The following is a 17,100-nucleotide window of genomic DNA, read 5'->3' as shown; positions in this document are numbered from 1 at the left end:
GCACGAGTTACAGTCAGACATTTAGGCTAAAAGGATAACACAAAAAAGTCCTGGAGACTTGTTTCCATTGTGGTCCTAGTCTATTTATAGCAATGATTTCTATACAAATAAGGGTTTTTGTTTGAACCCAAAAACATCACTTACAGCACCTTTATTAATATGTTACGGTATTATGCATGCACCAGTTGAAATATGCCTGTAGCTTCATCAACATTACATTTTACAGTCTATAACAGTGTGCATATTTGTAAATGAGAGGTCCAAACTATAATACAATTATTTTTAACTATGCAAATGTTATAAATATATATATATATATTCAGAAATGTGAAAATTATGTCAAATTTGTTGGCGGTATATTTGCTTTGCTTTATATGGAAGCCGTTAAGGCAATAGAGTACCCTGTGTGTGCACACAAAATTCAGGGCTACAAATCCAACCATTGAGCTAAGAAGAACCTGGAGGCAACAGAGTACCCTATGCGCACATTCAGGGCTCCAAAATAGCTAAGCGGCTAGCTGAGGCTAGCAGTTCTCCCTCTCACTACTAAACTAGGTCGACCACGACCTGCAAAAAGCCGCTGTATTAGACTCAAAGCCCGGGGCACACACCACCCGCCGTGCTCTGGGTCGGGGTTCGGGTGTTCGGTCTTACCCGAACGGGCCGCCGAGAAGTCACGGACACGTTTTGAAAACCGCCAAATAATAACCGGCTTCTAAAAACAGCCAAGGGACTGGGAGTGTGAGGGAGCTAACTAAGCTAGCTGCTAACGCGCTAGCTGTGGGACAGCCGTCAGTTGGTCGAGCAGAGCGGGGCGCACGAGCGACTGGAGCCCGTGTGTCAGTCGCTTGTCACGGCAGGTAAACATGAAACGGCCGCGCGGTGTCTTCCGTGGGACCCGTGAGAGACAAACCAGTCGTTTAATTTAGAAGTCTTTCAACTGTTATTTCATTCAGAGAGGATTCATGATTGATTTATTTATTTATACTTGGCCGACAAAATAGCTGATCTACAAGCTCACACGGCGTCGCGTCCGCTACGCCTTGTGAGCTTGTAGATCCGCTGTTTTCGGGGCTTATAACGCTCTCCCCGTGAGAGCTGATGTTGGTGCTACAAAGTTAGCAGGCTAAAAAAGCTGCTGCTGTCCTTATAACTTAAAGACACTTTTTTTTGGTGATCCAGTGATACTGGCGAAACTCTGCCGAACACACTGGGTGAACTGTCGTTAGGTTACAGTGCTCAAGGCGAGACGTGTTCCCATGGTTTTAAAACTATAAGTGGAGCCTTTTTCCACAATGTTTTAAAACTGTAAATATGGCTGACATTTTACTGTGGAAATAAGGACAGTTGATCTGCCAGAGGGCGGCGGGTTCCCTCGATCCTCAGTCCTATTGGCTCTGACGTGAGTCAATCTGAACGTCGTGGACGCTGGTTGGCTGAGCTGGTCTTGTTGTGACCAGACTTCATAGTAGTTGCCAACAGTTTTATGACATAAAGTCGTGAATTATAGTCCACTCACTCGTTTCTCTTCACTGGTTCAGTGTTTTGACTGAACAGCAGCCTCTGTTTGACAGCACACCTGCTGTCATCACACTCACCTTAACCACTTAAACCCTGTGAGAGTCCCTCAGGGCTCAATACTAGTGTATTTTCTGTTTTCTGTTATTGTGGGGAAAGTCGATCTGCTATTTTCTGTGAAAGCTTTCCCCACAATACCGATGCTGGGATTCAAGTGGTTATCAGGTGAAACGTGGTTTTGATATAGTATTATAAAATAGTTTTAGCAAAGTGCAAGTGTGTGGAGGAATGTTTACACTTGCTGTTCACAACCCAGCCCCCAGAGAGCTTTTCCCCCTGCAAAACAAACCTGCACGAGTTTGGCCTTGATGTTTCTTAACCATGTCAATAATATGTCAAACAGACTTGATAAAAGTCCATGTGATTGGTGACGTTTGTTCTGGCTAATGATTTTGTGTGCCGTTTTTGCAGGGGCTTGTTTATGTCCTACAACGCTTTCTGAAATAGATGCTTATTGACAGTCATATCTATTGTAATGTCTGGCATAACCACACTGTTGGCCTTATTTTTGAATTCTAACAATATGTAAACAAGATTAATTTAGGTAGGACACAGGACTACTACTTACTTACTTAGAAGTTAGCCTTTAAAAACAGGAATGCCATGTCATTCACAAATATTATGATAATCCAAAATCCCAGACGATATCGAGTCTCATATCACAATATCTATATATATCGATCTATTGCCCAGCCCATTAGAACCATAAAGATTACGGTTCATTTTAAAGATTTCTACTTTTCTCTAGTTTTCAAAAAGATTCCAGACTTTAAGCCATGTACTTTTCATCATTAACTGGTGATGTTTGTTGTAGTCTGATAGCTACTGTGTTGTATGTTTTTTTTCCCAGCAGGTGGGGCTGCGTGGTTGGAGGCCCATGAGGAAGCCACGCCGGAGAAGTCAGCCTCCTGGGGGTGGTGGAGGAGATGTTGGTGGCCGAGGTGGAGCTGCTGGAGGCAGAAAGTCTGATGGGGCCCTCGGTGGGCGTCGGGGTGCCCGCCAGCGGTCGCCCTCCCCCTACAGCCTAAAAGTGTCCCCCAGCAGAGAGACTCTGACCTACTCCCAGGCCCAGAAGGTGGTGGAGGTGGATCTGGACGGCAGACTCCACCGCATCTCCATCCTGGACCCCATGGCTGTCATCACGGAGGACGAGATGATGGCAGAGGACATGACAGAATGCAACAGCAACAAGGAGAACACAGAGCAGCCACCCCCTCCGGCCAGCAGCGCCCACCCTACCCGTAAACCTGTCACACCACGAGGTCGCAGGAAAGACTCAAAAAATTCCTCTGCCAGGTCATCCGCATCCTCGCAGAGCCATGGCCACGGCCCCCACTCACAGGACAAGTTGCACTCGTCGTCGCACGTTAGCCTCCCCGAACCAAAGTTCCGCGTGCTAGAGACTTTCGAGCCGGTGGAGGCCCCCCCGCTGCCCACAGCCTACTACCGCTACATAGAACGCTCACAAGAGGAGCAGGAGATGGAGGCTGAATACGACATGGACGAGGAGGACACCGTCTGGCTGGAGATGGTCAACACGGGCCGTACATCGGAGGGTCACTCTGCAGTTTCAGCGGACACTTTTGAGCTGTTGGTGGACCGCCTAGAGGAGGAGGCGTACAGGGAGGCGCGCAGCCGGGCGCCCTCGCAGAGTACCATCGACGACGAAGCCTTCTGCTGCGTGTGCCTGGACGACGAGTGCCTTAACAGCAACGTCATCCTCTTCTGTGACTCCTGCAACCTGGCCGTGCACCAGGAGTGTTACGGGGTGCCCTACATCCCAGAGGGTCAGTGGCTATGCCGCTGCTGCCTCCAGTCTCCCCAGAAGCCTGTCGACTGCGTGCTGTGTCCAAATCGCGGTGGCGCCTTCAAGCAGACGAGTGACGGGCGCTGGGCGCATGTGGTCTGCGCCATCTGGATCCCAGAGGTTTGCTTCGCCAACACTGTGTTCTTGGAGCCGGTGGAAGGTGTGACTAACATCCCCCCAGCCCGCTGGAAGCTAACCTGCGTCTTGTGCAAACAGAAGGGCCGCGGAGCCTCCATCCAGTGCCATAAGGCCAACTGTTACACAGCCTTCCACGTCACGTGCGCTCAGCGTGCCGGCCTATTCATGAAGATCGACCCTGTGCGGGAAACGACTGTCAACGGTACCATCTTCTCCGTCAAGAAGACAGCCTTCTGCGAGGCCCATTCTCCCCCAGGCCAAGAGACTGCCTCGGACGAGGAGGACAGTGGGGGCAGGGTGGTAGGAGGCAGGTGCAGGGCCAATAGAGGACGCATCGCTTACACTGAAACCCCAGCAACGCCCAAACGTGGTAGGAAGAGCGATAGTGATGCCAAGCAGGGGAAAAAGAAAGGGAAGAAAAGCCCAGAGGCATCAGCAGAACATACTGGTTCACCAGTGGTAGTAGTGCCACGAATACCAACACAAAGGTAGGATTTCCTTTCTTTTTTGAATAAGCATGGATTTAGACAAGAGTCTACTCTTGCAAGAGAAAATGTTCTGGGCACGCCTTTAGCTCACTGGATAATGTGTCAACCATATAATCTCAGTGACCCTGGTTCGATTCCGGCTGCAGACCTGTGTTGCATAATTTGTTACCTCACTCTGCCATGTCTCTCTATCCTATCAAAATAATGCAAAGATTAGCTTGATGAGGACTGCACGATATTGTGGCCGATATCCGATTACAGATTAATTGAATGTACAAAATCGACCGATACTGACTACTGAGAGAACATTTTCTTAAAGGAGAATTCCGGACAAATTAAGTGTTATCTTTGATGTCTCGTTACTCACCTACCGATGTGAAAAGTAGCGTTCTTTTTTTTCATATATTCCCCTGTCGTCATTTTTTAAACACCCTCCGTTGTTATAATGGGAGCCGCTGGGTTAGTGAAGTTCGTCTATTATAACCGACGCAAAGTTGTTTTTTTCACTACTAGTATTCATAGTAGAGTCTCATGATAGTCAAACATGCGTTGAAACTATCTGCGAGGCTGCCGTCAATGGCGAACGATTTAACACTGGTTGCTTGTTTCCAGATTCTGGCAACACGAGTTGCCAGGTTCTGGAAGAAACAAGCAACCAGTGTTAAATCGTTCGCCATTAACGGCAGGCTCGCAGGAATTTTCAGCGCATGTTTGACTATCATGAGACTCTACAATGAATCGTAGTAGAGAAAAAAATAACATTGCATCGGTTATAATAGACGAACTTCACTAACCCAGCGGCTCCCATTATAACAACGGAGGGTGTTTAAAAAATGACGACAGGGGAATATATGAAAAAAAATAACGCTACTTTTCACATCGGTAGGTGAGTAACGAGACATCAAAGATAACACTTAATTTGTCCGGAATTCTCCTTTAATTCTTAAGCTCACTGCGTGAGCTAATGCCAGTGCCCCTGTTGAGCCTTGCATGCATCCCTCTCTGCCATACAGGCTGAACATTATCTGCAAAGGAATCCTCTTCCGGAAGAAGAACCCATTCATGCAGCGGCTGCACAGCTATTGGTTACTGAAGCGCCAGTCAAGGAGTGGCGTGCCGCTGGTTAGACGCTTGCACTGTACCATCCAGCCCCAGAGGAACACTGAACAGGTCAGAATGGTGAACATTTTTACACCTGGTATTCACACTGGAATGAATGCATACAATTCACCTGTAAATGCACTTAAGATGCATTGAAGGTCCTACCACCAAAACTGCCTTCTACTGCTTGTGTGGTGAGTTCTGTGCTCATAACCTAATTGTAATATTGGTTGCCATATTCACTGAATATGAATTGATGAATGAATTGTGTACAAAGGACAACAATGAAAACAAGCCATAGTGTGGGGTTTAAAATCCTCTTAACAGACCTTGTATTGAACTGTACTTTCCTGTGCTTGTCTTTGCAAACTGTTAAGTATTCAATCAATCAATTACAACAGACAGGTGTGCAGAAGAGGAGTAGCCAACATTGAAAAGCATAATTAAGTCGTCAAGGGCTGTCAGTTTTCCTCTATAGTCCCATTCGAATTGCAATGCTTTATTATTTTTAATATTCGAATATATATATATATTCTTTGATGAGAGGAAAGTAATATTAGGCTACAACTTGTTACCGCGTGTCCGAGGAAAAGACGCACATCGTCAAGTAAAAAAAATCCATTTACCAGATTTGTAGGGGGCGCATTAGAGTAACAAAAAAAATTGTCATCCGGTGGAATATTTTCTTTTCTGGCCAAAAAGTGTATTTTAAACAGGAGGTGGGGGGTGTTCAAGACAAACACCGTGGAGAGTGTTCTGTCATTATGTCAGATCTCACCCCCCAAAAAAAAGCTATTAAAATATGCGATCTAGACCATGGACCGCTCAGGTTTTTAGCTGCGGTGGACTTGGTATGGAGTTATGAAAATGTTCTCGTCCTAGGATATAATAACATCATGACCAGTCACCCCTGGGTATGGACTAGTATATATGGGAACAAAGAGAATTCAAGGTCCAGTCCTGGAGCCACATCACTCAATCAACAATCAAGAGGGGGAGGATTGCAAGGAATGAAGTACATTAGTAGAAGTAAATTAATAGAAAAGAATTAGATTTGTACGATGTACAGAGTCAGCGTACAGGAATAACACAGTAACCATGATACTGGTATAAACCCCAGAATACCAACATCAGTGAACATAGGTCCTGGTAGGTAATGTATCAATGGCATGTTTGACTCAGTAGATCTTACCTATTGTTTCTACTAATTTTATTTACTATTTGTGTGTGTTCTTTTTTTGTACTTAATTCCTTGCAATTTATGCAGCAAATGTATACATTATTTTTGCGATTTTAATACGTATAGTAGTGGACTTATTGCCTTCACCATATCACCTGTATGAGTGCTCTGTTTCCTCTTGATTGTTGATTGAACACGTCTGTTGATTGTTTAGCGTGGCTCCACCCTACAAGTGGCTGGTCAGTTTTTCCAGTTCATTCAGATATCTGATGCCTATGATGAATTGTTTTGTAAGTGAAGCCACTGTGTGGGACCACTTCTTCTGTTTTTCAGTATTGCCATATCCAAAATGAGTGAAAATCCAGACCAGGCCTATTAACACACTAACTTTAAAAATGCAAAAACTACCTAATTGTTGGAACGTTTGTTTGGAATGTGTCTTATGTTTGCAACGTATTGTGCTTCTTAGCCGCCTGAGGAGATAGACGAGAAGGTGTCTGCAGCCAGAGAGGCCCTGAGGTACTGGCAGAAGCTTAGGCATGACCTGGAGAGAGCAAGGCTATTGGTGGAGCTCATCCGCAAGAGGGAGAAACTCAAACGAGAGCAGGTAACATGGAACGCTGTGTGAAACTCAATGTGTTGTTTTTATGGTCTTGGCTTGCTACAAAGCTCCACTGGAGTTGCCTCAGAAACAAGAACCACTGTAACCGTAGACTAGAAAGTGTCTGAACAGTTGCATTCAAATTGCCTTTAATATACCAGCTTGATTTTGGCTTTTTAGTGACAAATTTGAGAATGCATCCATAACTCAATAAATCAATAGTGAATACTGTCACAGTCATGTTTTTTTTTTATTAGTAGTCTTTGGAGTTACACTTCAGTATAAGAATGATTCATTAAAAAATTAATTTTGGGAGTCATTTACGTACATTGCAAAATGTGAATAATCATAATGTGAGCTTTACCCTTAAGGAATTTAAAGGCTGGGTATATTCTTAGAAAGCCTTTCTGAACTTCTGTCTCACCTTGTCTTTATGCAATCCACCTCCACAGGTAAAAGTTCACGAAGCAGCCCTGGAGATGCAGTTGACCCCCATGTTAGTTCTGCTGCGTTCCACACTGGACCAACTACAGGAGAAAGACACAGCTGGAATCTTTGCAGAGCCAGTCGACCTCAAAGAGGTCAGGAATAACTACGTTATTTTGTATTGTGTTTCCATCTCAGGAAACTGCTCTGATGTGACTAGTCAGTGAGTTGCCTGATGATGTGGTAAGAGTTAGTGTGGGTACTCTTCATAAACTGTTATGGTCAGATTGGTTCATGGCTGGATATTGTAGTGAAGTAGATGAAGAGTGGGACCTGAAGTCAACTTTTCTGCCTGTGGAAGAGATGCTTGGCAGCATCTGTCGACAATTCCTTGGCATTTAACTTTAACTTATTGTCACATCACAGGTGTAAAGAAGTGGGTGAATTAGTTTCGTTGTACAAGCTCCCATCATTTGTAATGATCAGGAAAGGGGAAAAGAATAGGGATATATGGAAAAACAGGTCAGATATTCAAATATTCCTCATACAAGTAGAGTGAAATATATATATTTATATACACAGTACACATACATACATACATACATACATACATACATACATACATACATACATACATACAGTACATACATACATACATACAGTAAAACCATGTCAGATATTCCTGATGTGAGTAGAGTATACATGCATACCTAGGGTGCATGGTTAGAAAAATGGCAATGGTATGGTGCAGTTAAAATGGCAGAATACAGTATACATGACGATAACACAGCAGCAGCTATATACATAAGGTGCAGCAATAGAATAGGAACAGATATAGAACATAGACCTTTGCGCATATAGTCTTAGGTGCAGGTGAGACATCATTTAGCAGCGTAGTACATCAGGCATGTCAATGTAAACATACAGTAGGTGGCAGTTTGATTTCAGCACCAGCAGAGCACCCCATAGTCTTATAGATTCATGTACATAAAAGTAATCATGTGTGGCGTCCTGTTTTGTCAGGACAGCCCGGCTACAGGCGGTGCTCAGCGTTTGTTCAACAGTTTAATGCTGGTAGCCAGGTAGAAAGTGGCCAACATTTACTGGGGTTTATGATACATTTTCGTCTTGAGGAAGAGCTAGATTTTCCCTCTTTTTTTTTAACACCTATAAACCTGTGATGTGACAAAGTTGAAGTTGTTGAAGTAGAAGATGATGCTCGAAAGCTCACCTTTGGTGGTAGTATAATAAATATCCATTTGTTCTTGATCAGTGTACAGACTTTATTTTTCTTGTCCAGCACCTGGTATTTTTATCATTTGGAATGTGCTTGACTTTGTAAACGTGTATTATTTTTTTGCACACCAGTATACATGTTACCAGGACAGGTAAAATAGTTTTGCTTTAATAACCCATGTGGCCAAACATCATCCTTAGGTCCCGGACTACTTGGAGTTCATCAGCCAACCCATGGACTTCACCACCATGCGCTCCAAACTGGAGGCCCACACGTACCGCTCAGTGGCCGATCTGGAGGTCGACTTCAACCTGATGGTGGCCAACTGCATGGTCTACAATACCAAGGACACAGTCTTCCACCGCACCGCCCTGCGCCTCCGAGACCTAGGTGGAGCCATACTGCGCCAAGCCCAGCGACAGGCCTATAACGCCGGCCTGGACCCGGACAGTGGCATGCATCTCCCTGAGTCACCCCAGAAACGAGACTTCTACAACTGCACCTGGGATGACGGTAGGTCACGTTGTATGTTTCTGTAGACCAGGGGTTTTCAACTGCTGGTCCGTGAAGGTATTGCATACAGTGTATGTGGTCCCTGACCTGACCATGCAGTCAGTAACTCGGTATGCAGTCAAATTCCAACAGACCGCGACTGTTGGAATTTGTGTGATTAATGAGTCATTGGAATTAAATACATCACTATCGGTGTTCATTTGAGAAGGCTTGTGCTTCAATTCCAAAATAAATTCTAGCTCAACGACTACAGAAGAGGATCAGCTTGTTATCCACGCACACCGTCGAGAGGCACATGTATAAAACACATCCCCTTGTAAAGATCTGGAGGAGTTGTCAGGCAGCATTCCCAGAGCTTACAGTAAAAGCTTACCTTTTGCAACTGCATATCTGTGTTGGTTTTGTCCATACCTGAAGAATAAGTACAGGGCAAGGTTAGAGACTCTGTCCCTGTCCACCATTATACCCATACATAGACGGACTATGTGCAGCTCAAGACGAGCACTAATCTTGAGCCATATCCCCACCCAACACATCAGCTGTCCGCAGGTTGATTCTTTGTTAGGATGTCTCACAATCAGTTGAAAACCCCTGCTGTAGGCTGAAGAGGGACCATAACCTTAAGTGATAATTGGCAGTGTGCTGCACCTGTTCAAGGTACTCTACAGTATCTCTAGCAAGCATTTTGGGAAGGTTGTATTTCTGGGATGGGCTACTCAACTGTATGGTACGGTACATACAGACTCAGGTGTCCGTGTTCGTCTCCTCCAGTTGACAGCGTGCTGGACCCAGACAACAGGCTGCACATGACGGTGGACGAGCAGCTGAAGGCGCTGCTGGACAAACTGGACTTGGTCACCTCGATGCGGTGTAGCGGCGCGCGCACACGACGCATGCGCCTGCTGCGCCGCGAGATCAACAACGTCCGCTACCGGCAGGGCCAGCATCCCCGCCACGCCCTCCACAACGGACACGCCAGAGACGGAGACGAGGATGACGAGGAGGGAGACGAGAAGGATACAGAGGCGGACAACGGCCTCTCGTCTTCCGACAAAGGTGGGTGACAGTATGAAATTCCAGTGCATTTTCCTATAATAAAAGCCACTATTTTAAATGCGACCAGTTGCGAACATGAGCTAACGGAACATTGTCCTCAGGTAATTGAGCCAGGGTCCCCCCCATGCACCAACCCCAACCACCCCACTGTCTCCAGTCTAGTAAGTAGGGGCCCACAGAATTTTGTTAGCCATGGCTGCCTCACAACTCCTCTCCAAGTGCTCTCTATTGTCCTCTTCTCCACATCACTCTCATGGACTCACCACCGCCATCGGCCACGTACACTCATGCCATACCATCCCACGCCTGACAACCTAGTCCAGGGTAAACCCAGGGTTGAGGTAGCTGCAGCGCAGCTGAAAACCTGACAATTCAGTCATGTGAAATGTTTCCAGCGTACATTCAGTTTACAGTTGTGAGAGCAAACTTATGGTTCACTTGCCTTGATGAGGTGTTCCATACAGCTACAGGGTTATTCCAGAGTGCCTGAAGTAAATCATCACAAATTGACGTCATTCTCCAATGTGAATACTACACCACCACATCACACTGCATACTAAATGGACATTCATTTGAAATTAATTCTCGCAATTAAATTAAGTGTGATTTTTTTTTTCTCACCCTTGTCATATTTCAGAGGATCTCAAATCCACTTCGCCCCCCACGCTGGAGCCCACCGGGCCTGCTCCTCCCCCTCGGCTGGGGGACATGCCCCTGGAGCCTCCCACCCTGCGGCCGATCACCGGGGAGCCCCTTTCCCCAGACCGGCCCTGCCTCAAACGCATCAAACTAGAAGGCGAGAGCTCCGACGGCGCTGCACTCTTCGCGGCGGACAGCAACACGGGAAACAATGATTGCACTAAAGCAAAGGAGCGGCCCCCATCGCCACCTCCCAATTTGCACAGCGGTGGGCTGGCGGCAGTCAACGGCTTGCCGGAGGCCCGCACCCCGCCACGACCCACCGCCGGTGTGGGCCGACGCACCTCCGTACTGTTTAAGAAGGCAAAAAATGGAGCAAAACTCTTTAGAGAGAGGGACAAGTCTTTGCCGAACGGGAAAGGGTCGCATGGGGACGTCGCCGCCAGTGCCCCCTCAACCCCCAGCTCCACAGCAACCACCCCTTCCATGACGCCTTTCTCCACTCCATCCAAGACCCCCCAGAGAATCCAGGGACCTCCCATCCTCCCCACACCTGAGCCTCAGACCCCCGGTAAAGACGTCAACTCTGACAGTGAGCTGGAGATGTCCAACCATAAACTGGAGAACAGTGAGTCACCTCGCTTTGTATTGCTCTTTGCGTCCTTGTTTCAGTCAGTAGTCTTGGTTTTGATGCCTTTCACCTGTGTTTTTCAGGACTTACCAATGGGATCAGTAAGCACAAAGACAGCATTTACAGCCCCTGCCCTGTTCTCCACAAAGAAATGTAAGACATGACAGGTTCTCTTTTTTTTCATTATGTCGGTAATGTCGGAAAAATTGTGAGCCCAATGCTCTGTAATATTTATTGGCAGACATGTATATCGCCACCATGCATGCCGTTGACATGACCTCCAACAAATTGAGGCAAATTATTTGAACATCTCTTTGGGCCCGGAGTGAGGGCATCGCTATATTTTCTATGACATGATGAGTGGTTCCCATGTTTGTTGGCTGACTGTTGTACCGTTCTGTCTTGCAGCAGCTCACCGCCCAAACGAAGCCTGGGGAAACCAGCACTTTCCAAAGTTCCCTTCCTAGACATTGTCAATGGAGACTGTGATTACACTGGTACAGACACAGCTTTTCTTTTTCTTTTTTTATCAATTACAGCCCGACTGATGCCAGACTTTTGAGAGTCCTTTGAAATTTTGACCAATATGAAAAAAAATAAACTAATTTAATTTAACCATTTAAGCCTATATGAAATGTTCCTATAATGACATTTATCATATGACATGATAAAAAATCGGGACACACAGGCTGTATAATTGCCATTGTCGTCCAACAAGTCAAATAATGGCCGATATATCAGTCGGGCTCTTTTATCACTCTATACAATGTCTTTGAGGCTGTGACTTCTCCATAATCTATTGGTATTGTGAAGCTCAGACATCCAAGGAAATAAGTTGTCTCTTTTGAAGGTGAAGTCAGTTGACAATGTAGCTGTGTAGGCAGCAAGCCGTAGCGCAACCATCACCTCTCACATTGTTTTGATGTATTGTACTAGAGATATGCAATTATTTTTGGGTTCCAGATTGTATTATGAACTTTTAACAAGTGTATTTGGTGTCACTTGATGTGTTGTCCTGTGCAGGTAGTGCTAGCCAAACGTCCTCAGAGGAGGACACAGAGCTGGAACCTCTGGATCTGGTGTGGGCTAAATGTCGGGGATATCCCTCCTACCCTGCTCTGGTAAGTACACTGTTCATTCGGGATGACCGTGCAAAAAATGTTTTGCAGCTGCTGATGGCACCTTGAATTGCACATCACTTTCACCTGCTTCGTCTTAACCTCTTGAGTCCTATTTCACACTTCGTCATACAGCGATGTCGCATGGTGAAAATTGAGTTTGAAACGCTGAGGAAGGCCGACGTGCCGAAACGCGTCCGTTTCTCTAGATAGACCTGTTTGCTGCGGCTGTTCACCCTTAAAGAATAAATCAAGACTATAACTGAAGAGAGTGCGGCTGTTCCTTTTATTGCATGGTGAAAATGGCTCATCTACCAGCTCACGAGTGCGACGCACGTGTTGTGAGCTTGTATATCTGCTATTGTTGGAACAGATTTTATCTAAAATCTATAATGATATGCCCAAAAATAGGGACACCATGTTACGGTGCAATTTAAAAGACATAGCGGTAAGGATATGCTGCGAAAAATGCCCATAAAGTTTTGCAGATGAGTGCAATTTGCTCTTAACACATCCACCGCCAGAGGTTAATCTCATAATGTACTCACCAGTGCCAAGGTGTTTTTGTTGTTTTTTTGTTTTTTTCATGTCGCCATAGATCTTGTTAAAATCCTTAAGATTGAGCCGTGAACGGTCTGTTTACATCCGCGAGATCTCCCTGTATCTCCCAGTGAAGACCGCGTGTCAAACGGACTTCCATGACTGTAGTTAGAGCGGATTACGTTAAACAGTGAAATGCGAGGAGAAAAAACTACAGGAAGAGAATTGAGTTTCAGTTTCGTCTGTAGAATGGGAGCGGGCGTGATCGTCGAAACCGGATCCCAAATAATTCTATTTCCTGTCATCAAACCGGAAACGGAAGTGGATCAAAAAAATTCCGAAAGTGCACCCGGACCGCGCATGCGCGAAAAGACCGCAGCCCGTAGGACTACGGGCTCGGCGCTTAACCGTTGGATTTAACGGCCCGTAGAACTACGGGCCCGGCGGTAAAGGTGTTAAAGGGAGAATTTGGGTACGATTGCTATCCATGAGGCATGTTATCAAACTCAAGTGTGCATGTAGGTAATATAACCAACATAACCAATCCTTTTTAAATGTGTGCAGAGTGAAGTAAATGGGCTCTAACCTTTTTTTATTCATTTTATTTGTAAGATCTGAACATGTTTGAAAATAAAACACTATCGTACACTTGCTCCAAGTAGAAACTCCTGGTTGTATGCCTCCACCAACCAGTTGCCGTCAGGTTTAGATTATTCTCTGCTTCTTCCCAGATTGTCGACCCAGAGATGCCTGAGGATGGGCTGCTTCACAACGGCGTCCCCATCCCCGTACCTCCCAAAGAAGTGCTCCTCCTGGGGGAGCAGAGACAGGAGGAGGCTGGAGAGAGGCTGTACCTGGTGCTCTTCTTTGACAACAAGAGGACGTGGTGAGGAACGACACACTGTGTCCACTTGTTGAAACAACTGAAGTTGTCTTTTATTTAACCACTTCCTTCATGGTACCTCCAATAGTTCAAATAAGCCATCTACTTGTAGATCTGCTATTTTCATCAATTGTTCGCCTATTTTTGCTAAATGTTTGCCTATTTTTGTGGAATGTTTGGCTATTATGCCCAGCATAGGGACACTATGGTTCATGTAGTTAAATACTAGTCTCATTTACCACTGGCTTCCCTATTTTGGGCTTTTTTTTTTTTTGGGTCATTATAAGCGGAAATTGACGCAAATTGCAAAAAAAAAGAAATGGCATATCTACAACCTCGCTTCTATTTTGGCTATTCTTCGTACAATGAAATGTGGTTAAAGGGGAATGAAACCATAAACCCATTTTTGTTACATGTGAACAGATGATAAGACAAGACAATTTCTTATTTCGGTCCATGTGTGGTTTGCTGCTATAAATCTGATGTTTTTTTGGGCGGTGTAGCTGCCCCTGTAAGTGGGGTTGGGACACCTCATTAGTACACCCTTCGCTGTACTGTGATTGGCTCATACATTAGTACACCCCTAGCTGTACTGTGATTGGCTGACTCTATTGGCTGACTCTATTCAGCACTGTGATTGGCTAGCGAGACACACGATGAAATTAATAACCTATAAATAGGACTATGCACTTAACTCATTCAGTGCCAAAAATATTTCTGGCTATATCACCCCTGTGCCAAGGCCAAAAATACATTGTAAAAAAAAAGTGCTTTGGAGCCGAGATACAGCCTTTTCAGTAAGAAGTTAAACAAGAAGTGAATGGAGCAGCAAATCTTCAAATCATCATATCTTGGGTTCTGAACCTTTAAAAAAAAAAAAAAAAAAAAATATTTTTTTTTTCATGACGTCTCAGACGTCATTGGCACTCTGGGCTTATGAAAAACGTGACGTCTGCGACGTCATTGGCACTTAATGAGTTAAAAAAACACTTTTTTTTTAAAGTGAGCTTCCATCACTGTGATGACCACTGTGATGACCACACCGCCCACTTCACACTGGGTGTGATTGTTTTTATTTATAAATCAGCGATAGCCAGGGCGTAATTTGACCGTTCTTATAGACAGTAGCTCAATGATTTTGACTAGCAAGCGGGTTATGTAAAAGAGAATCAAACTAGAAGCACAACTCAGTCACAAGTAATCAACTATTTACGGGTGCACGGCTCAGAAGATTTCAGTATCGGCAAAATAATGCCAGCGCTCACGTTATTTTTATTCAGATGGGGCACAGGCAAACCACGAATGCGTTTGGGCTGAAACGTGTTTGAAACGTGTGGCCAGGTTTTCTAGGATGACTGACCACAATGAGTGATTTGCGATACAAATATTTTGTATCGCTGTAGGCAGTGGCTGCCACGGGACAAGGTCACCCCATTGGGCGTCGACGACACGGCCGACAAGCTGCGCATAATGGAGGGCCGCAAGACCAGCATCCGCAAGTCCGTCCAGGTGGCCTACGACCGCGCCATGATCCACCAAAGCAGAGTCAGCCACGACCACGGCTTTGTGGCCTCCAGTTTCCTGTAGAGCAGCAGTGATGTCGTACACCACACCCACAGTTGGCCACTATGCATTTCTTCTTGGTCTTAAAGCAGTGGAGGGATGTAAGATGTCTCCCACTGCCAGTGTTAAATGTACTGATCCCAGCCGTGGTGTGACAAGCATGCGGCAAGCGGTACGGGAACTCTGGACTGTCTGTCACTCATTACCAAACCACTATTGTCTCACTGTAAGAGTGGTGGTAATATGCCTTTTGTGTCATTTTGAGATGTATAACTTCAGGTATGGAAAGATAAGTATCTGTAACCCAATGATGATTTAAGCATGAATTCCTTGTTGAGGAATTTCTGGGGTATACGACGCTTACGCTGTCTTACTGACTTGTGGACTTGTGTGGCTGGATCAAATATAAGACTACTTCTATTTTGTATAATGCTACTGCCAAGGAATCAAATTAGTCAGATATGAGATTTCAACATATTTATATGAAACATGGAAGACATATGAATGCATCACTGCCATCTTTTATATAATAGCTTTTTACATTTTAATATTTTACGAAAAGAAACACTTGTATATTGTAAAGACACACTTCATGTATATATGTATGTGTATTATACCCAATTTAATTTAATGTTGCGGTTTTAAAATGCGTATTGCAATCAACCCGCAAGGGATAAACTAAAGGCTGTGTATATTTGTGAGGTGAAGAGAACTCCCAATTTGCTGCAGAGTGTATTTAGCTTGTCTTTGATGTAATTTCATTGTGGCGTGTGTAAGCACGCAATACAGTGACCCACTGTTCTTTATATATGAATTCTCTTTTTTTGATACAGAGAAAATAATTTATTTATGGAAGACAGAACTATAGAAATAAAGTTTTATTGGTTGAAGTTGAGAATTACATTGTTATTTAAAACAAAAGAGAAAAAAGGGTTTTAAAACATCCAGCCAATGTTTTACAGATACAGGAATTGGATGAGTGGTTTATACAGATAGTTAACAAGCTGACCATCAGCGACAAGACTTTATTTATTGTCAACTCTTCCTAGGAGCCCCAGTTCATCAAATGGATAGGATACACCTTTATAAGCTTGTAAAAACTGCAAATTTGACCTATTCGCCAATACTTTGTCTGAAGAATCGGTATTTTCTCATATGGGGAAATAAATGCTATTAAAAACCTTTTTTGAAATCCCTTTACTATAATCATTGTGTATGTAGTAGTATTGCATTATACACACATACTGTAGATAGAGAGTGTTATCATCATGTCATCTGCCAGGTCTTTGGTCAGACGGTGGCTGTGTCTCAGATGTAGTCTTGCTCTGTCCTAGCTCCTCTATCCTCACTCCTACAAGGTTATGTAAAGAAGGAAAGGATATCTGATAAAGATGGATATGTTGCAAAATTAAAGAGCTTGTAGGTTTGAAATTTGCACTTTGTGTGGATCACAGGTTACAGGTTAAAATTTCAGTGAGTTTGAGTGTTCAAATAAAATCTGCAAGCTCTCCAATTTTATCTACCTTAATATTCTGTAGATGTCATTTCCTTCTTCACATAACCTTGTAGGAGTGAGGCGCTTGTCTTTCTCTCCCACGGTG

At 44.6% G+C, this 17,100-nt stretch overlaps 1 protein-coding gene across 4 annotated transcripts; it reads left to right on the top strand.

Annotated features, from left to right (window-relative positions):
• Window positions 1-506: 506 nt before the first annotated feature.
• On the top strand, window positions 507-16,687 carry brpf3b (bromodomain and PHD finger containing, 3b). Of its 4 annotated transcripts, none has more exons than XM_080444809.1 (13): window positions 507-860; window positions 2,432-4,011; window positions 5,025-5,181; window positions 6,762-6,899; window positions 7,346-7,474; window positions 8,757-9,069; window positions 9,841-10,125; window positions 10,763-11,392; window positions 11,479-11,548; window positions 11,804-11,892; window positions 12,419-12,516; window positions 13,785-13,939; window positions 15,340-16,687. In XM_080444809.1, the coding sequence occupies exons 2-13, from the start codon at window positions 2,456-2,458 to the stop codon at window positions 15,521-15,523; spliced, it is 3,804 nt and encodes a 1,267-aa protein (XP_080300935.1). In that variant the 5' UTR covers window positions 507-860; window positions 2,432-2,455; the 3' UTR covers window positions 15,524-16,687. The 4 variants fall into 4 exon arrangements, with proteins under 4 accessions (XP_080300935.1, XP_080300937.1, XP_080300934.1 ...); XM_080444811.1 differs by having other exon boundaries at window positions 2,429-4,011; window positions 11,807-11,892; XM_080444808.1 differs by having other exon boundaries at window positions 2,429-4,011.
• Window positions 16,688-17,100: the final 413 nt, after the last annotated feature.

Source organism: Gymnoscopelus braueri (assembly GCF_963280865.1).
Source record: "Gymnoscopelus braueri genome assembly, chromosome: 12".
Lineage (NCBI taxonomy): Eukaryota > Metazoa > Chordata > Actinopteri > Myctophiformes > Myctophidae > Gymnoscopelus > Gymnoscopelus braueri.
Note: the sequence above shows the minus strand (reverse complement) of the source record. Positions and strands in the feature narration are given on the sequence as shown.

Excerpts from the sequence above, each read along its gene's own strand:
- brpf3b (XM_080444809.1), top strand. The coding sequence starts at position 2,456 with ATGAGGAAGCCACGCCGGAGAAGTCAGCCTCCTGGGGGTGGTGGAGGA. Across the intron at positions 9,070-9,840 it reads CAACTGCACCTGGGATGACG|TTGACAGCGTGCTGGACCCA; the intron begins GTAGGTCACGTT and ends CGTCTCCTCCAG. Across the intron at positions 11,549-11,803 it reads CCTGTTCTCCACAAAGAAAT|CAGCTCACCGCCCAAACGAA; the intron begins GTAAGACATGAC and ends TCTGTCTTGCAG.